Source organism: Heterocephalus glaber, unplaced genomic scaffold, assembly GCF_053883595.1.
Source record: "Heterocephalus glaber isolate CG9 unplaced genomic scaffold, H.glaber_assembly_v1.0 deba00001444, whole genome shotgun sequence".
In the NCBI taxonomy this organism is placed as follows: Eukaryota; Metazoa; Chordata; class Mammalia; order Rodentia; family Bathyergidae; genus Heterocephalus; species Heterocephalus glaber.
Genome location: NW_028258297.1, coordinates 10,346,156 through 10,367,021, shown reverse-complemented (window position 1 = coordinate 10,367,021; position 20,866 = coordinate 10,346,156). Strand labels below are relative to the sequence as shown.

The 20,866-nt window shown below is 54.4% G+C and overlaps 1 protein-coding gene across 7 annotated transcripts; it reads right to left on the bottom strand.

Annotated features, from left to right (window-relative positions):
- Window positions 1-1,031: 1,031 nt before the first annotated feature.
- Window positions 1,032-18,467, bottom strand: Mfng (MFNG O-fucosylpeptide 3-beta-N-acetylglucosaminyltransferase). 7 transcript variants are annotated; one of them, XM_087213926.1, is made up of 11 exons: window positions 17,685-18,462; window positions 11,790-11,873; window positions 11,328-11,376; window positions 10,918-11,020; window positions 10,533-10,686; window positions 9,878-9,946; window positions 7,503-7,588; window positions 5,901-6,066; window positions 3,622-3,707; window positions 1,758-1,835; window positions 1,032-1,282 (listed from the first exon to the last, which is right to left on the bottom strand). In XM_087213926.1, the coding sequence occupies exons 1-10, from the start codon at window positions 18,336-18,338 to the stop codon at window positions 1,769-1,771; spliced, it is 1,518 nt and encodes a 505-aa protein (XP_087070052.1). In that variant the 5' UTR covers window positions 18,339-18,462; the 3' UTR covers window positions 1,032-1,282; window positions 1,758-1,768. The 7 variants fall into 7 exon arrangements, 6 of the variants coding, with proteins under 6 accessions (XP_087070052.1, XP_087070053.1, XP_087070055.1 ...); XM_087213927.1 differs by lacking the exon at window positions 1,758-1,835 and having other exon boundaries at window positions 17,685-18,465; XM_087213929.1 differs by lacking the exon at window positions 11,790-11,873 and having other exon boundaries at window positions 17,685-18,098.
- Window positions 18,468-20,866: the final 2,399 nt, after the last annotated feature.

The window sequence follows — 20,866 nt, the reverse complement described above, 5'->3', positions numbered from 1 at the left end:
TCATCACCATCATCATCATCATCATCATCATCATCATCTGGCCACCAGCCTCACATGCAGGGAGAGGAGGCCAGTGGCTGCCAGGGGCGCCACTCCATCCCCCACCAAGTGGTGGGGCCACATGCTGCCTTCATTCTGCTCAGCTCACATGCCCCAAACCCACCATCAGGCTGGCCAGGCTTGAACGAGCCCAAGCAGCCAGATTCTGCACTGACTCGCTGAGCAACCCCTAATGCAAAGCCAACCCTCTCTGGGCTCAGCCTCCTCCTTGGAAAATAAGGGGCTGAGACATGTGCTTGGTGGGACTAGGCACCTGATGCAGATGCACCAGAACAAGGACTGTGGTCCCACACGGGCCAGGGCATGTGCCAAAGGAGCCCCGTGGCCCAGAATCTCTCCTCCCTCCTCCCCCACTCCAGAGCCCCACGGTGACCCAGCTGCCAGCATCACTGGGCACGACGGTGAGGGGAGCGACCTCCCATGCCCAGCCCTCCCTACCTAGGTGCCACCATACCCGATCGTCAGCACAATCACTTTCATTCATTCATCCAACCTCTTTGAGACCCAGATTCTAGAGGTGCTTTTATTTGCTCAACATCTGCCTTGGCTGTCAAATTGCCCCTTGTCCCCTTCATCTGTCACGCAAGTCTGAATCCCTTGGCTCCGAGTGTCCAAGCTCCTCCCTGATTCTCTGGCCTCCTCCACCTGCACCCCAAGGACACAGGACAAGAGGAACAGCCCACAACACAGCAGCACCTCAGGGCACACACAGGATGTGACGTGGCACCCATACACACACCACACGTGCATCCTTACAGAGAGGTGTGTAGAGGGTGTGCATCACACACGTGTCCACACACAGCCTCACACACATACACTTGCATCATCACTGCTGAGCCTTCCTCTCCCTGTGCTGGGCTGTGTACCGAGCATTTTATCACACCACCAGAAGTGACTAACATCATCACTGTGCCAGACAGATCGAAGACCCAGTCAGGAACACTTTGGCTCCATATAACAGACAACTTGACTCAGACTTAAATAAAAGTTTAATTTCATACAGAACTAGATGCCGGAGGGGATACTTGTAGATGATTGTCTTGGCCTTTCCTTCATGAGGGCAAAGTGGCTTCTCCAGATCCAGCCATCACACCCACATTCATAACAGGAAAACAGGGTATGGAGCTGCAAAACCTCGGCCAGAAACAGCACTATTGGCTTTGCTGGGTTCCCATTCATTGGTCAGAGCTGGGTCACATGGTCACTCCTCCCAGCAGGGTAGCTGGGGAAGGAAGCAAAAGGATCACCTCAACTGGTAAGGACCCATTCTGATCCATCATCTGCGTCAGAGCATCCTGAGGCTTCAAACAAACCCTGAGCTTATTAGCAAGAGGTGGGCAGCAAGGAGCCCCTGGAGATGTGACACCATCAGTTAAAGACCTGGACGGTGCCATGATTCCCTCTGGGACTCTAAGGGACAGAGGATCCAGCCAGGGAACCAGAGCTGTGAGCACTGTTTGAGCCCTGAGGGAGGGACTGAGACAGCAGCCCAGCTCAAGTGTCCCCATCCTCATCCAGCTGGGCATTGTGGGTGACAGGAGCCAGCCCTCAGCCTCTCTGGCCCTCACCCATCTCGAGGGCCTGCAATGCCTTGATGCCAGTTCCCATCCAGATCCTGGGCTTCCCAGCAGCCTGGCATTTGCCGAGGCCCTTAGCTCTACCCCAGAAGGCAATGGCTCAGCCAGGGCCCTGCCCACCTGCCAGTGGTTCATCGGGCTGCCAGCTGTGGGCACCAGGGCGTGTCTGGGTAGAGCAGGCAATGCAGGGAGCGAAACCTGCAGAGAGACCAGACACAGACTAGATGGTCATCCGTCCCTGCCCCCCACCCACAGGCTCCAGAGAGGTGTCCCGGACATGTCACCTGTAGTGGAGATGATCAGGAATGGGCACTAGTAACACTGGGGCAGATCATTCTTGTTGAGGGCGGAACAGCACATATTCCAATTCTTGGAGGAAGCTGAGCTGCATCCCTGGCTACCACCCATGAAATGCCAGGGTGCAGCCCTGAACGGCAACATTCAAAATGTCCCCAGAATCACCAAATGTCCCCAAGGGAAAAAATCACCCTTATTTGAGAATCACAGGTTTTAAGAAACTTTGAAAGCCAGAGATGGCATACAGAGGCCTCAGCTGAGCCCAGGCCATCTGACTCTGCGCACTGAGTCTCCAGTGACCCCAGCCCCAGGAGGCAGAAACCTGCAGGTCCTAGGGTCTTCAGGCTTAGAGGAAATTTAACACCAATTCTTTGTTTATTTTGTTTTTTGAGACAAGGTCTGGCTATGTAACCCAGGCTGGCTTTGAACTTAAAGTGATCCTCCTGCCTCAGCCTCCTAAGTGCTAGGATCACAGATGTCCACCACCACACCCAGTTCAGCACTGATGCTTAAACTTCTTGATAGTGTAGCTCTAGCTTTCACACCTCCTCTGGCAGTTTTTGCCATTAGAAGGCAGCACCTTTTGCCTAGAATTTTGCATTGTTCTCTACATGGAGCCCAACTCTGTGTTCTCAGTATGTGCAGCTTGATCCACAGCCTCATGTGCTCCGTCACATGACCAGTAGCCCTCAGAACCTCAGAGCCTGGTTCCCCCCCAGGGTCACAGATTCCTGTAAACCTAAAGTCCAGATGGAGCCCACAACAGCCTGGGGAAGGTCCCAACCCTACCCGGCCCCAAGGAACATCGCTGCCCGGTCTCCACACTCAGGGGACGCTGACTTCCTGCTCCTACAACTCTCTCCCCCGGCCAGGCCTGGTACACACTGTCCTGTCCTGCAGGCAGCCCTACAGCTCCTCCATGTCACCCTGCCGAGAGGTCCCTGCCAGCCCCACTGCCCCCACACAGCCAGTGCCCAGTGGTCTCGGGCTCCTTCTGAAAGGTCTTGCCCCTCAGGGCCCAGCCCTCACCCCACCTCCTCCCCACTCACTGTGTCCCTGCGCCCTGCTTGCTCCCCAGTTCCCAGGCCCTCTGTGCATTGCTGAGGAGGGGCTCCTGGGTGAGGGTGCTGGGAGGGGCTGAGCCCCAGGCTGGGGTTGGGCCCTGGCAGCCCCGCCCCTTTCCCCCTCTGCCCAGGCCTGAGCACAGCCACAGCTTCGGGCAGGGGCAGACAGGAGTTGCACATCCCAGGCTGTGAGGGCTAAGGTGGCAGCCCCCGCCTCCTTCCCTACACCTGTGCTGGGCAGACCTGCAAGAAGGATGGCAAAGAAGCAAGGAGCCCCAAATTCCTCAATAATCCACCCCCAAGGCCTGAAGTTCTACCATCCCTCAGAGCGCCTCTTCACTCAGTGAAGACCGGTCAGTTTTCCAGGGTGCCTGAGGAAATCAGAGGATCAGAGCAGGAAGACCCCTACATATTCACCAGGCCCAGCCTTTGAGAGTTACAAATGGGGAGACTGAAAATCAGAGAGGGCAGAACGCTTGTCTAAGGTCCCTGAAACCTACTCCCTCCTCCGTGCAGTCCACCACACAGCCCATCCTACTCCTCTTCCTCCCAGAACCTGCTCTTTGGTGCCAGAGCTCGGCCTCCCACTCCTCCCATGTCTCACTTTCAGCGCCCAGACCCACCTGGAGGGGTCCTCTTCAGGAGAGAAGGGGCCTGGCAGCTTAATGACGTTGAGTTTTCCCTCAAAGACACCATAGCTGAGGGTGACCTGGGCAGAAAGAAGCAAAGAAGCATTAAGGAATCCCACTGGGGACCCGGTGTAGCACGGTGGTAGGTGTATTTTTGTTATTAGTTGGTTGGTGCTGGGAAGGGAACCCCGGGTCTCACATGTGCGAAGCAAGTGCTCTGCTGCTGGGCTCTACCCCAGCCACTGGGGCACAGAAGGGGCACAGGAAGCTCCCCATCTGACTCTGCCACCAGCTTCAGATGCCACCCTGGAAGGTACTATATGGCCTGCAGGGTTCATTCATGCCCCAGTCCATTTGCACCTCAAGAACTCTGCTTACCTGGAGGCCAAATGATGCTGGCCCTAGGGACTTGCAGACTGAGCCTCACAGGGAAGGTCTGTTGCCAGCAAGCTTCTGCCTGTACTACAGCGAGGTTCTGACACTCACTGTGGGCCCTGACAGGCCTCCACCACCTGGAGGCCTCTGCTGCACCATGCCAGGGACAACAGCTTCAGTGAAGAGACAGACACACCAGTGGTTACAAACTGGAGGCCTCTCAGCCTCCCAGGCAGGGCTCCAATCTCTCTCTGCCCCACACTAGCTGTATGCCAGTTAGTTCATTTCCCCAGGCCTCAGTATCCCCACCACAGGGCGGGGCTAATGTCACACAGCCGGCCCTCTGTATGTAAGTTCCACATCCACAGACTCAATCAGCCATGGATCAAAAACATCCTAACAAGCCGGGCACAGAGGTGCGTGCCTTTAATCCCAGCTGTTGGGTAGGCTGAGACAGGAAGGTCACAAGTTTGAAGCCAGCCTGGACAGGAAGACCCTGTCTCAAAATAAAAATAAAAATTTTTGAGACCCTGTCTCAAAATAAAACTTTAAAAAGGCTCAATGCCAGATCACTTGCCTAGCTTGCACAAGCCCCAGAAGCATGAAAAGATAACAATAGTCAAAAACTTGCACCCATGTTGACTATGTACAGATTTTTTTCCTTCTCATTCCCTAAACAATATAATAGAAAAACAACTTACACAATATTTACATTCAATTAGGTACCATAACTAATTGAGAGATGATTTAAAGCATATGGGAGGATTGTGTAGGTTATGTGCAAACACTGCAGCATTTTATATGAGAGGCTGAACATCCCAGGGTCTAGGAATCCAAGGAGATCATGGGGCTAGTCCTGTGGATTCCAGCTGTAAAGATCACGAGGAGCCAGAGCTAAAGGGGGCATGGTGGGGATTCAGGAGACCCTAACCATTATGACCTGCTCTCGGCTGCCCAAAATCTGCCCCCCTTTCCTGGCTTGAGAATCTGCAATCCTCATGGGATGTATCACCCCCACACCTCAGGTGTAGACCTGGCCAACCAACACTCCTGCCAGGTGCTGCGATCTGGGGGAAAGCAGAGCTCTGTCCCGATGATAAGTGGGGGGCAGACCTGGGGCTTCCATCCTGTCAGCAGAGGGGTGAGCCTGTCTGAGGACCAGGCCAGCATCCGGGACAGCAGATGGGAGAAGACACAGAGTCCTAAATGCCTGGGCCCAGCCAGACCTCAAGAGCCAGGCCCTCAGCTCTCAGCTCAGCACACTGACCCACTGACTCTTGTTTAACCAGCCCCGTTGACTTTCTGTGACTTGCACTCCGAAGGGTCTGACCACACTGAGGCCCTCAAAGCTGCACAGCCTGTGGGGCTGGATGGCGGGTCTGCAGGGGGAGCAGCCACTCCCTGCCTGGAGGAATGGAAATCTGATCCTTCCCCGTAACCTTGGGGTAGGCAGGGAAAGCAAGGAAACAACTGCCAGGGAAGCTGTGATGCTGGAAGAGGCTCCCGATGGGAAAAGTCAGAAAGAGCCAGGCTGGCTGGGCAAGAGGGATGTGGGGAGAGGGAGGGACAGAGGAAGGGAGGGAGGGACAGGGGAACAGGTGGCAGGACCCAAAGGCAACTCCATCTCATCTGTGCGGGTCCTCCTAGCTGGCACTTGGGGACCAGATCAGAGAATCGCAGCATCACAGACGCTAACCCTTGCGGTTAGAGGTAGAGGGGGCTGTGTCACAGGGGGCACCATTATGCAAGTCCTTTGCCACCTTGGGCCTCAGTTTCCCCATCAATAAGGGATGGCCATACCCTGTAATCTGAGTTTCAGGTTGATTTCGAATCCCTCCGGTTCCTTCGGGGCGACCCTTCCTCCCCTACTGTTGCCACCTGCCCCGGGGCTGGCTCACCTGCTCCAGGAGCTGAGCAGCCCCCAGCAGCTGCAGCGTCTCCAGGTGTGAGTGGAAGAGGGGGCTGGGCCGCAGGCGCCCCCCCAGCTTGCACTCGACGATGTAGCCCACGGTGCAGTCATCGGGCAGCCTGATGAGAGCAGATGTGTCCACGAAGCGGGGACCACTGAGGGACAGAGCTGGGCTGCAGCTGCAGACATGGCCCCTACAGCCAGGCTCCTCACCTCCCAGGAGGACACTGCTGGTCCTCAGCTCAAGCATCGGTCTCTGCACACCCCATGACTCACTCAAGTCAGAAACCTCAGGGAGCCTCAGTGTCCTGCTCTGGGAAATGGGAGTGATACAGAGCCTAGTTTCTCTGGGCTGTTGGGAGGAGTCGCTGGAGTTTGGGTGGGTAAAGACCTTCATAAATGTGTCCTTTCTTTTCTTGCTTCTTTCATACATTCACTCACTCATGTATTCTTTGTCAAGCCTGAGAATCTACTCCCCCAAGATACCATGCTAGGGCTGAGGATGCAGAGATGAGAAATAAAAGCTTACCGCCCTCCATGGCAGCCCCCACTCTGGGAGGACACAGACAGGAAGCAGGTCATTTAGGGCAGGACTGGCACTAAGTTAGAGAAAATAATCCAGAGTGGAGGACTTAGGGAGAGCCAGGTGGGCTTCCCAGAGGATGTGGAAGCTTTTAAATGAGGTCCTGCAGGAGGCACTGGAGTCTTCGGTGCTGAGGAAGGGGAGAGGCTGTCCCCCAGAGCAGGGCGTCAGGGGCACACACACACACACACACACACACACACACACACACACACACACACATGCATGCACGCTTAACACAGCACCCTCAGGATGGGGGCAACGCTTTTCTCTAACTCACACAAAGTACCACAGAAGTGGGCAGAAGCCAGGATGGGGCACCTAGGCATAAGGATGACCCTGTTCATGCCTGCCACAAGTGTGCCCACTCACATGAATCCCACCGGGGAGACTTCCCATCCAGGGCAAGGCAGTGCAGGCTGCTACAGTTTCAAAGCATGGAGCCTTGGGGCCAAACTGAGCAGCTGGGTAACCTTGAACCTGGGTGACCTCAGAATTGCTTAACCCCTCAGTGCCCCAGTTTCCTCAGCTATAGAAACAAGGTAACCCCACCTTCACCCCCAAATGTCGCAATGCTTTTGGTGAAGCCCAAGTCAGCTCAGAATAGCCTTCATTACAAGTTCAGGGCAGGGGATTTAGCTCAGTGGTTCCGCTGCCTGCCTCGAAAGCACAAAGTCCCAAGCTGGATCCCCGGTAGCAAAAAATAAATAAATAAACAAGTTCATGGCCTCTGATGTTGTGACTAATAGCCTGCCTGGGAAGACCAAGAGGCCAGGTCTCTGCCCCTGCAGAATGCCAGGGTCCCTCCACCTCCATACTGAGGTTTCCATGACTCCTAGATGCCCTTCCTCTGGGGTTCTCTAGGGCTGTCCCAGGTGAAACGCTACCTCTTCCAAGAAGCCTGTCCCAACCAAAAAGCCCTTCTCTGGGAGCCCCCACACTTAGCCTTGCCCTTCCCTGTGGCACTGCCTTGGCGGAAGCCCTCCCCACCCCTGAGTCGAGTATTACCTGGCCCATGGAGCCATCTTCAAAGCCAGTTTGCGGTTGATGCAGAAGCCGGCGCCTCCTGTGGCGAACCAGAACTGTACCAGCCTCTGGAAAGCGAAGGACCAAGGTGTGGGGTGAGTCTGGGGGTGGGGATGGCCAGGCACCTTCACTCCCAACCATGGCTCAAAGGATCTTTATTTCACAGTCACGAAAGACTTGCTACAGCCTGGCAATATTATGCCCATTTTACAGACAAGGAACTGAGGCCCAAAGTCACATAGCTAATTGTAAGTGAGGAGGTCACCAATCCGAATGCAGCTGGATTCTGGTTCAGTGGGATGTGTGATATCTTATCCGCCCAGCGCATCTTGCCTCTTTCCCTGAGAAACTGTGCATGGTCGGAGAGGGAGACGCTGCCGAGTGCCCACCTGCTTCCCTGGGCCACAGGGGTGGGGAGGAGATCCTCGGGAAAGATGGAGCACTTGACCTAGTGATTGGCTCAGCAATAGCCACACGACTTAGGCAAGCCAATCAGAGCCCTTCCCAGAGCGCTATGCTATGAGAAAAAGATGCTTTCTATAGGGTCACCTGTAGGCAGACCCATAGTTCTGATGTGGTCTACACCAAACCACTGCTACTCCCAACTCTTGGGACTAAGAATGGTTTCTTGCAAAAAAAAAGAGGATGAGGCCTCTCCTGGAGTAGCGAACAGACAGTCTTGGGTCCCGTGCAGCCCACAAACCCCACGACAGCTCAATCACAAAAACTAATAAGACCTCTTTAGGTTTAAACCACTTTCTGTCCCCTGTTACCATTACCATCACCTCAGCCAGAGGCTTTCTCCCGTCTCTTCTGTGAAAACCCCAAATTCACCTGGGAAATGCTTTCCCCTGCTGCACCATCTCTGGGTCTAACAAGTTCCCTGAGGTCACCTTTCCCAAGTGCATAGTTGGCATTTCACAGACGCACACAGGAGCAGCGAGGAGAGCCCTGGGCGGGCGATGGGGAAGCCTGAGCTTCCTCCCTGCACAGCTCTGTGACCTTGAGAAAGCCAGGTCCCTCTCCGGGAAGCTGTCACCAGGAGCACATCTACTCCAGTTCCGAACACCAGGGCTTCTCCTGACCCCGAAGTCCCCTCCTCCTACAGACAGTGATTAGTCTACTTCTAGAAAAGCTGCCCTTCTGAGAAAGGTCAGAGCTCAACAACAGCTCCTGAGGGCCTGACACATGAGGGCCCCATAAATGCTTGTCTTTTTTTAAAAAAATTAATGACTGTGTGTGGCTTCCACTTCCAGATAATTACAGTAACAAGAACAGCAGTAGCAATGTTAAGTGCCTTGTCTTGTGCTAAGCGCTGTGCCCCACGCAAGGTGTCCAAGGCATAGAGAAGTGAGGTCACTGGCCTGAGGTGCCAGATCTGGGGCTTACCCCACACCAGAGTGCTTGCTCATTTCGCTTTGGGGATCTGAACAGGCTGGGACACTTTGGGGTTCTGCCACACTCCTGGGCAGAGTTCTGGGACCCCACTTTGAGGTATAATGAATGACAGCATCATACACATTGTCAGGGACAGGGCCTGCATTTGGCCAGACAGGTACTGAACCTGCCCAGGAAAAACATGGCTCAGAAGCTCTGGCAGGGTGCGGTAACACCCCAGTAATTCCAAAAAGCTGGTGGCTGAAGCAGGAGGATCACCATGAGTTCAGAGCCATTCCCAGCTCCTTAGTAACTAGTGAGTTCAAGGCCAAGAACTACATAGCAAGACCCTGTTTCAAAAACACCAAAAAAACTGGGCCGGGGATATAGCTCAGTGCCACCAAGCCTGCCTCCCAAGTGCAAGGTCCTGAGTTCGATCCCTGGTACTACAAAAATGAAGGCTGAGCTGTCTGCACTGATCGCTGACTCCTACAAGTGTCCGTGACATCCTCGGTCCCGTCCCAAGGACTTTCTCAGAGATGGCTCGTTGAATTCTTCTGTGCTCACAACCGCCCTGTGAGTAGGAGCTATTGTCACAGATAAGGAAACTGAGGCACAGAAGGGTTAAGTGACTGGTCAAGATCACCAAATCAGGAGGCAGCAGGGCTGGTGTGTGAACCCACGGAGTCAGGCTCTGAGTGTTGTTGGCCCCAAAGGCAAACTGCTCAGCGAGGTGAGAGGGCAGGGGTGAAGTGTGTGTGCCCCAGAAATCCCTGGTCTCCCCAGGAATGGCTCACACACCACTACCACCACCACCCCAGGGCCCAGGAGGATTTAATTAGGGCTCAGAAGCTGATGAGCTGCTGATAGTTAAGACTTGGGTTTCCCTAGTGAAGCAGATGGTGATCTGGGGAGAGGCAGCACCCCACAGCGCCCCAGCTCCTGCCCCAGGCCCTGAGTGCAGATGGGGGACCTCCTACCTGCCTTTTCCCTGGGGCCATGGGACCCCTAGCGGTTGGGGCCACCCAACTCCTGAAGTCCAGTGGGACCTGGGGACAGGGGAAAATCACGCAACTTTGGGGACATGTTTATACTAAGAAATCCTTCACTGTTCATCTAAAGGTGAAATTTAACTGGGTTTCTGGCTTTTTGTTTGTTTTCTAAATCTGGCGACTCTAATCAGTGTCCATCAGGTACGGGGTTGAAGGTGGTTTGGGGGCCCCCTGTTGAGCCAGGGGTCCACTCTCAGGTGCTGGTTAGAGGAGGACCCGGGAGGGGTGCCCAAGGGAGGAGAGTATTCTGGGGTGCCGAACAGCAGCAGTTTACCTGCCCAGCCCTGTTCCAGGATTTTAACAATCTGCACAAAAACGCAGTGACACCAGGTGGCCAGGAGCCCCGCCTTGCAGTCAGGGGCTCTAGTCGCTTATGTGACCCCGCTAAACCACTGCTCTGGGGTGATCGAGGACTCCCCTGCATTATTTCAATCTCCGCACTTCACACACAAGACTGAGGCTCAAAGCCGCCGGCCCAAACTCACAGAGATAGGGCCAAATCTGAAACCCAGACCCCGCCTCTCCTCTCCGCCACGCCCCCTGGACCAACGGCCAATGGGCAAGGAGGAAAGGAAGTACTCACCGTGCGATTGTGCGCCCGTAGCTCAGAGGTGTGGATGGGTCGGTTCAGGCTGGGCTTGCCCACATAGACGTCGCGGCCCTGGGGCAAGGCCTTCAGCAGCTGAAGCAGCGCCCTCGGGTTCAAGTAGTTGTCGTCGTCCACGTGGCAGAACCACCTATGGGATTTGAAGAGTGACAGAGAACTTGAGGGGGCCAGGGCTTCCAGGGTCCCTACAGTCAATCAACAGACAGTTCCAGGGTGGGAGTGGGCAGCTACCTTTAAGGCCCCTGTTTTGTGCCGGGCAGCACAAGCTCTTTGAGGAAGGGGCACCCACTTAGCAGATGAGGACCGAGTCTCTGTGGCTGAGCCAAGGGCCACCCTTCCGGAGAGTCCCAGGATCACGCACCTGAGCCCGCTGGCCAGGAAGGAGTCAAACTCAGCAGCCATCTTGCAGGACAGAGCCGGGTGGCTGTGTTCTGCAGAGCAGTTGGTGACCACAAGGTGGGACCCTGGAAAAATGAGAAGTCAGGGGACCCTGCCCAGGTCCTCTCCACTGCCCGGCCTCAAAGAGCCTGGAAGGGCTGTACTCCTGGATTATACTGGGGAAACTGAAGCCCTGGCCCGGCTGTACTGCCCAAGACTCGGGCCAGGACCCAGGCATCCAGGGCCTCTTCCAACAGCACCCCCCCAGCAAAGGGGAATCCCCAATGTCAGAAGGGCACCCTGATTCCTAGGAAGCCCCAGGCCACAGCACAGCCACCAGCTTTCCCAGGCACCCGCCAACCTCGACCCCTCCTAACCCAGGCGGCCAGTTACCCAGTCTCTCCTGGAGGCCTCTATCCCAGCTGTCGGTGAAGATGAACGTCTGGGAAGGAGAAGGGGGGTCAGGATCAGTCTGTCAAAGGCACCCCCAGGCCAGTCCACAGCCCACTGCCCAGGTGGGCACAGACACAGTAGCTTGCTGTCCTCTCCGGGAACAGATACACACTCACGGTCATTTGTTCCTTCCAACAACACACACACACACACACACACACACACACACACACACACACTCTGACCCTTTGTACATGTGGTGCCCTCTTCCCACCCTTGAGCTCCCAACTCAGGTGTCACCTCCCCCAGGAAGCCTTTCCTGACCCCCTCCAGCCTCTCTAGGGGCCCCTCCCTCAGCCCCCCACCCCATCCTTCTATGGCAACCCCAACTTCTCAGTGATGGAAATTTATCTCTGGGTCTCTCCCACCAGAAGATCGCATTCTGGAGACCACAGACCTGACCTGATTTGTCTCATGGTCCTGGCACCTGGGACCTCCCAGAGAAACTGGTGCAGCACCAGATCCTGATGGGTTCACTGGTGAATTCTACAAGACATTTAAAGAACTATCACCATTACTCTTTAAACTCATCAAGGAAATTGAAAGGGAAGCAAGGCTTCCAAATTCTTTCCTGGAAGCAAGTGTTACTTTGATTTGAAAACCAGGGAAAGACCCAACCTAAAAAGATAACTACAGACCAATCTCCCTAATGAACATAGATGCAAAAATCCTCAACAAGATACTGGCAAAGAGAATACAGAATGTCATCAAGAAGATCATACACCGTGACCAAGTTGGATTTATCCCAGGGATGCAAGGATGGTTCAACATCCCTAAATCAATAAATGTAATACACTATATTAACAGAGTCAAGGACAAAAACCATATGATCATCTCAATAGATGTAGAAAAGGCATTTGACAAAATCCAGCACCCATTCATGATAAAAACGCTACAGAAAATTGGAATAGAAGGTCTTTATCTCAACCTGATTAAGGCTATCTATGAAAAACCAACAGCCAACATCATACCAAATGGTCAAAAAGTGAAAACTTTCACGCTAAAATCAGGAACAAGACAAGGATGCCCACTATCACCACTCCTGTTCAATATACTTCTGGAAACATTAGCCACAGGAATTAGAAAAGAGAAAGACATAAAAGGAATAAAGGTAGGAAAGGAAGAAGTGAAACTGTCATTATTTGCTGATGATATGATACTTTACATAGAAGACCCGAAAAACTCGGTCAAAAGTCTGCTAGACCTAATTGACAGATTCAGTAGAGTAGCTGGATACGAGGTCAACACTCAAAAAACAATAGCCTTCTTATATGCAAATAGCAGACCCATTGAGAGAGAAATTTGGGAAATAATTCCTTTTACAATAGCATCTAAAAAAATCAAATATCTAGGAATCAACTTAAAAAAGGAAGCAAAAGACCTCTACACTGAAAACTACAGCACTCTGAAAAAGGAGATCGAAGAAGATATAAGAAAATGGAAAGATATCCCTTGTTCCTGGGTAGGAAGAATCAATATAGTGAAAATGGCCATACTTCCAAAACTACTATATAGATGTAATGCAATACCGATTGAAATTCCAATATACTTCACAGAACTAGAGAAAACAATCCAAAAATTCATTTGGAATCAGAAGAAACCTAGAATAGCAAAAGCAATTCTAGGCAACAGAGACATGCCTGGGGGTATCACAATCCCCGACTTGAAACTATACTACAAAGCTACTGTGATAAAAACAGCATGGTACTGGCAAAGAAATAGACCTGAAGATCAGTGGAATAGATTAGAAGATGCAGAAAGAACTCCAGACACGCTCAGCCACCTCATCTTTGACAAAGGAGCCAACTACTCTCATTGGAGGAAAGATAGCCTGTTCAATAAATGGTGTTGGAAAAACTGGATTTCAACCTGTCAAAGATTAAAACTAGACCCATACCTATCACCGTGCACTAAACTAAGATCGAAGTGGATTACAGAGCTAACTATCAAGCCAGAAACACTAAACCTGCTGGAAGATAAGTTAGGTAGAACTCTCAATGACACTGGCATAGGAAAAGACTTTATGAACAAATCTTCAGTAGCACAGGAGCTAGCACAAAGAATCAACAACTGGGATCACATCGTATTAAAAAGCTTCTGTGCTGCAAGAGAAACTACCAACAGAGCTAAGAGACAACCTACAATGTGGGAAGAAATTTTTAGCAGCTGTACCTCAGACAAAGGTCTTCTATCTAGAATATATAAAGAATTGAAAAAAATCAGAGCCCCCAAATTCAAAGACCCAATTCAAAAATGGGCATCCGAAATGAACAAACATTTCTCAGACAAAGAAGTTAAAAACAGCAAATAAATATATGAAAAAATGTTCAACATCACTGGTCATTCGAGAAATGCAGATGAAAACAACGCTGAGATTCCACCTCATCCCACAAAGATTGGCTGCTACCAAGAAATCAACCAATAACAAATGCTGGCAGGGCTGTGGGGAGAAAGGAACCCTTCTCCATTGTTGGTGGGAGTGCAGACTGGTGCAACCACTGTGGAAATCAGTATGGAGATACCTCAAAGAACTAGGACTAGAGGTCCCATTTGACTCAGCTATTTTTCTGCTGGGTATTTTCCCCAAAGAATTAAAAGAATCATACCACAGCGATATATGTGCACCTACGTTTATAGTGGCACAGTTTGTAATAGCTAAAGCTTGGAAACAGCCCAAGTGCCCATCAATTGGAAACTGGATAAAGAAGATGTGGTTTTTTTATAAAATGGAGTCCTACTCAGCCATAAAGAATGAGAAACTAGAGACATTTATAGCTAAATGGATGCATATTGAGGCCATCCTCTTAAGTGAAATAAATAGGACACACATGTGTAAATACCGAGTAATTTCTCTGGTGTGAGAAAGTGAAAGTATAAATAAGGATGAAAAATGATTAAAATGAATAATTGATAATTTGAAATAGGAAAAGATCCAAAGGTGTAGGGGTGGCAGGAGGGGAAGGGGAAAGGGAAGAAGGGAAAGGAAAAATTATGAGAAAGAAAAAAAAAAAGGAAACAAAGTCTATGTAAATAGGGAAGGGTGGAGGGGGTGAAGGGCACACAGGGAATGGGGAAAAAATAACTAAGATACATCATGTACAGGTACAAGCACCCAATGATAAATGTAAACGTATTGTATACCTAAAATGTACCAATTAATATATAAATGAATCAATCAATCAATAAATAAAAGAAACCTGGGCAGCAGCCACCTTCTGAGCCCGTCTCCCTGAGGTCGGCCTCCCACCTCCACCTTAGACTTAGCTAAGCTGGAGGCCCTGATTTCCAGTGAGTGTGGACAACCCAAGCCCAGGCCCAGGTCATCTGCGTTCCACCCACTCCTCAGCAGTGCCATCAGCAGGAGGTGGGGAACTCTGGCATCTGCACCTCCAGCCCTGGCCACTGCCTGAGCCCCAAGCTGTCCAATCCCCTGCAGCTGGGACTCCTCCCTGGAGGGCTTCACCTCAACACTGAGCCCCTCCCAGAAAGAAGGACTTGCTGGGCACGTAATCCCAGCACTCAGGAGGCTGAGGCAGGAGGATCGCTGCAATTTCAAGGCCAGCTTGGCCTCCACAGTGAGTTCAAGGCCAGGCTGAACTACATAGCAGGATCCTGTCTCAAAAAAAAAATCAAAACAAAAAATCATTTTTAATTTTTTAAAAGGGCCAGAGGGTGGGGGCTGGAGATTGAGCTCAGTGGTTCCACCTCCTGCCTTGAAAGCCCAAGGTCCCGAGTTTGATCCCTGGTACCAAAAAAAAAAAGGGCCAGAGGTATGGCTCAGCGGTAGAGCACACACCCAGCTTACTCAAAGCCCTGGGTTCCATCTCCAGCACAGAAAAAAGAATTGAAAAAGACTGAAGGCTGCTCTTCCTCCTTGCCAGCTCAGCCTTCCCTCTTGCTGGGGCCCAGAGCCTTGGAGACTCTGAGCTTCCTCTCTTTCCCTCACCTGCAGTCTGTCTACCCACCCATCCTTCAAATATCTCAGCTTAGTCCCTGCCCACCCCCCTCCAAGGCCAGGGCCAGCCCCACTGCCGCCTCCAGCCTGTCCTTTTGCCCCCACCCAAGTCCATTTTCAGCACCACCCTCAAGGGAGCCTGTCAGAAAAGCTGAGCTGCTCTTGCCCTGCTCTCTGGAACCCCTGGGGGTGGTGCAGAGTGATGGCAGAGTTTCCTAAGCCAAGGGCTGCATTTGATTTGTTTAAGGAGGAGACCTTAACAATGGTTAAAACTTCACAGGCTGGAAAACAAAGGGACCAGCAGCCCGCTGTGCCGGGGGGGGGGGGGCGCTAGGGACCATCTGCCGCCCAGGAGGAGAGATGCCCCCATGTCCCTGCTGCTGCCCCCACCCCTGCGGACCACAAGGGGGCTGGAGGAAGAGAAAGGCTTCTCTCCAGCACAAAACACACAAAACACACCTCCCCGAGCCCACTCCTCCCCCTCAGACCCACCAGGACAAAGGCGGCACACGAGTCCCAGCCTGCTGACATAAAGGCCCACCTGCCACCCCACCTCCTTAACCAACCAGGGCCCCCCACTGCAGGTAACAGCTCAGGCCTGTCCCGGAAGCTCCTGATCTGTGCAGACAGGGAAACTGAGGGCTGGAAGCAGGAGGGCCTGGGCCAAGGTCACAGAGAAAAATGAGCCAAAGGGTGAGAGATGGGTGTCAGGAATGGGTTCTCTGACCCCAGCTTCCTCCTCCTCTGTCCTTCCTTCTTTCAGCTGAAGGGACAGGGTTTCTAGATTCTGCCCTCGCTCTGAGGTCCAGTGTAGTGAATTCATGTCCTGCCTCTGGAACACAGGAGTTGCTGCTCCCTTCTTGTGCCAGCTTGGTGCTGCCAGGCACAGCCCCCAAGTGAAGGCCCAAGGAGTAGCTTCTGCAGCCACATGGCCCAGGCAGCTCTGGGCTCTTGGGGCTCTGCAGAGAAGAAAGAGACCCAGCTTCGTCCCACTGGGCAGAGGCCTTCTGGGTGACACAGGCATGTGCTTCCTCCCCCCCAGCCTCAGTTCCCTCATCCGGGGCCGGGGCACCATGGTGGTGAGCAAGACACGACAGGAAAGAGCCTTGGACCACGTGAGGCCATGCTCCCGGGTACACAGACACAGTGCCATAAACAGGAAGGCCTGTGGGGAGGGCCAGCACTGGCGGCTTCCGCCCACCCGTCTGCCCTCAGAGCCAGGATCTCCCCAAGATGAGAAGTGGTGTGAGGCGCAGGGAAAGCAGGGTGCTGAGCAAAGGTTCATCTCAGGAGCACCTGGCATCTGCACTCATGGATGGGGGTGTGCCCTGCCTGGGGACCTCAGCTTCATCCAAACCTCCCTGCCCTCTCTCCTTGGGCTCCCCTCCAATGGCTCAGTCACTTCCTCCCCAGAGCCAGCAGCCACTCTGAGGAGACGGGGTGTGTGTGTGTGTGTGTGTGTGTCTGTGTGTGTGTGTGTGTGTCTGTGTGTGTGTCTGTGTGTGTGTGTGTCTGTGTGTACCCTCCACCTCCCCAGAGATGCTCTCCAGTAACCCCAGAACCCTAGCTTTGCTTGAGGAGGGTACCAAGTGCAGGGAGGGGAGGGCTGAAGGAGATTCAGCTTGGCAGCACCATCCCCTCAAGGCAGGAGCCACCTGCCCATGGCATCCACACATCTCTCACCATTGCATGGCTCCCACACTCAGGCTCCATGGGTGTGAGCATGTGGATGCTCACACACACACACACACACACACACACACACACACACGCCCACTCGACAGGCGGGCCCCCACCCAGGCCTCAGCTTCCTCCTCCAGACACACACCCCCTTCAGGGCAGCAGCCACAGGAAACCAGCACAGGAGGCAAAATGCCAGCCAGGCACACCTCAGGCACAGCAATGTGGGGCAGGGCCTCCGCCACGCAGAGCCAGGGGGAGACAGCTCCCGGGCCAGTTTAGGACAGCACAGATCAGGATCGGGACCTGTCAGAGGCCTCTACCCCAGCTACCCAAACCCACCACTGCCCCCAAGGCCGGAGAGGCCAAGCTGGCCAGGAGCAAAGCCCTTGCTGGTGCGGCCAGGGACTGGAAGGACCCCCAGGAGCCTGGGTGAGGGACCCAGGCTGTCCCCAGCAGAGGAGGCGATGGATTTGAGGAGCACCCAGAGGCCAGAGTGTCAGGTGTGGGGAGGGGAGGAGGGAGGAGAGAGATGAACCAGACCCAGAGGGCAGTGGGCAGCTTCTCCTTTGAGGCTCTGGGGACCCCAGCCCAGCAGAAAGAGTTCTGTGAGCCCCTCAGCCAAGGACCCCTCTCAAGGCCCAAAGCCACCCGCTTGTCACCTGTTGCTTGGTCCTGGAGACCCACGTGTCCAGTAGCAGGTCCAGACGGGAGCGGTGGAAAGCCCGGGTGGTCTTGACCGCGATGAAGACGTCCTGAAGCAGCAGCCCACGGGGCTCGGGACTAGAAGCACTCGGCCCGAGGGCCTCCTGCGCCCCCCGGGGGGAAAGGCTAGAGTGGAAGTGGAGGGGCAGAAGCCCCAGGCACAGAAGGGCGAGCAGCGCTGCAGCTGGGCCCCGGGGGAGCCGGCAGGGCATTGGCACTGGCACCCCGGAGAGCTCAGCCCCTGCGTCCCGGCCGGTCGGGCACAGGCGCGGGGCTGGCGGGCAACCGGGGCGGCGCGAGGCGGAGGGGACGCGGAGCTGAGCCCGCAGCCGCCAGCGCCGCCTCCACCTGCTCGGCGGCCGGCGCTGCTCTTGGGCCGCGTGGCCCCGCCCCCGCCTCAGCCCGAGGGCGGGGCGAGCGAGGGGCCCCGAGTGGCTGGAAAGGAGACGCCGCGAAGGAAGGGCAACGCGGCCCGCTGCTGCGCCCACAGACCCTGCGAGCCCAGCCTTCCCTCCCCAGGGCCCCCGGTCTGGCCTGTGGACGCTCCAGCCTCCCCGCCTTCGCCCCGTGTCTCCACCTGCGTGTTCTCTCCATCTGCCGCCGAGTTGCATTTGGACTTGAAGCCCTCCGCCATGGTCCCTCCAACTCCTGAGGCTCCCACAGAAGTTCGCTCAGCTCCTCCGTCTTCACACAGCCCTGGGATGGTCGTGCCCAGGTTACAGTTGAGGACGTCAGGCCGACAGGCTCAGCGTGATACGTGATGATCCCGCAGCTCAGGCACAGAAGCAGTGGAAGCCTGATCTCGGCTCCTTCTCTGCCCCATTGGAGGCCCCCTCCGCGCCCCATCTCACTTGCCAGTCACTATAGCTACTGCTGTCCCACCCAGGACAGAGGACAGACCGAGGCCTTTCTCCAGCCCCACCTCCATCTGGTTCTGCAGAAAGTCACGTACCTCCCCTTCCCTCCCCTCTTCTAACCCTGCCTTGGCTCCCATTTTTTTTTTTTTTTTGGTACTGGGGATCGAACTTAGGACCTTGAGCTTGCGAGGCAGGTGCAGTGCCACTGAGCTAAATCCCTGGCCCCCTGGCTCCCATCTTATGAACCTCCTTTTGCTCCCTCAACCTTGGACCCACTCAGCTCCTGACTAGTCAGGCACATGCCTACCTCAGGGCCTTTGCACTTGCTACTCCTGAGCACTTTTTCCCTAGAGATCTGCATGTCCTGCTTGCTTATTTCTTCAGGTCTTTACACAAATGTCACCTCCCCCTGGAGGCCTTCCCTGATCATTTTGTTTAAATTGCAGACCCTCTGCCCTCCTGCCCAGCCCCCCTGAGTCCTGCTATGCCCCCTCCCCTACTGTGTTTTCCCCATAACATTTTTCATCTCCCAATGTCCTATGTATTTTACTTATTATCTGTCTCCCTCGTGAAAATACCAGGGCACAGATTTCTTCTCTTTTAATCATAGAATCCCATTTTTTCTAGGCTCAGTGCCTGGTACATACTAGGAGCTCAGTAAATACTCACTAATTAAATCCAAGACAGTACCAGATGGCTGGTGAATGGAATTGGCCTGCGGTAGGCCAGCCCTGCATTAGGACAAGGGGGCAGGAATGGGAAACCAGCCCTTCTGGGCCACCTTCCTATGGGCCAGCCCCCAGCCAGGCCCCTTCACATCCGGTCTTCTCAGAACAATGTCAGTGAGGGACAATCCCAATCCAGCCACTCCCAGACATCATTCATAAATTAGGAACCGAAGCATGGCTTGGTGACAACCCTGGGCTTCTGCACCTCATGGAAAGAACGCCTAGGACAGGTGTGGGCAAAGGTGGCTGAGTAGCTGGCTGCAGCCTTTCCTGGACCCAGGTTTGCCCAGACCAAGCATTGGGCCAGGCATGGTGAGGGAGGCCCGAGGGCTGCTTACCCAAATGCGCAAACCCCATCCCCACCCCACCCCAGGAGCCCCAGCCATCTGCAGAGACGGCCACAGGCAGAAGAGGGATCAGGCCAGGAAAAGTCCCCAGGCTGGGACCATCCAGCGGACTCCCTGAAGAAGGCATCTCAGCCAGGCCTCAAAGGTCAGGACAGACTAGAAGCGGCTGGGGCAGGGACCAGCATGACCAAAGGCTCGGTTCGGCCCTAGCACAGCTAAGGCGTTGCAGAGCTGGCTACCTGGGGCTAGGGGCAGGGAATCTCCACCAGAGCAGGCCTGGAGTGGCAAGGGACATTGAGCCTCCAGGGCAGCGCCTTATCACCTGTAGAGGTGGCTGGGGGCCTGCAGGTCCCAGGCAAGGCCCCTCCCTGTCCCCTGCCCCCAGTCTCTGAGTCTTCCTAAGCAATGGCTCCCCCCAACCACACTGGCCAGTCTATAGCATCCATACCCAGCACCCCACTCCCAGCCTCACCACCCAGCACAGGGCATCAGGAGCCTCACCTCACGCCCTGGGCAGAGAGGTGTGGCAGTTGCTGGGGGCCACCTGGCTGGCAGTACAGGATCCCATTTGGACTCCAGCGTCTTGAGCCCCCACACTGCTCCAGACCTTCACCCATCTAAGGGAGACACCAAGGAACCCTCCTCCTTCCACCCCCCTCCTCCCATGTGGCTCATCTGGGCCTTTGACCACCCTACACTTCCTCCTTCCCCTAAAGATGGAGCTGCAGCCCCCCAGGTCCAGGCCCCTCAGCCCTCTTCCCCTCTCCACGCACCACCCCAAATCCCCATCCCTGATCCCTCCTAAGCCTGGGATCTTCTCCACCAGCTGCCAAACACAGAGAAACCCAGCTTGTCCCTGGAACCTCAACTCGCCCCTTGCTCCTGGATGCTCCTCTCTTCTCCACTGCCCAGTGCCCACAGGTCCTACTCAGGCTGGACACCGCCTGCCTCACCTCATTGAGTCAACCCCAAGAGGGCTCCTGCAAGCCCAAAGCCCTGTGCTATCACCTGGAAGCTCCCTCAATGCACGTGACACAGCCCAAACCATGCTGCCAGTCCCCAGGCCGATTTGGGCTTCTAGGCTCACTTCCTCCTACTCCCTGGGTGGCCAGACTCATCATTTCCTCCCTTCAAGTAGTACAGCCACCTCCTCAGATCCCTCAGGGCCTAGCCAAGTTCATCACTGGGACCAAAGATGGCCACCTGC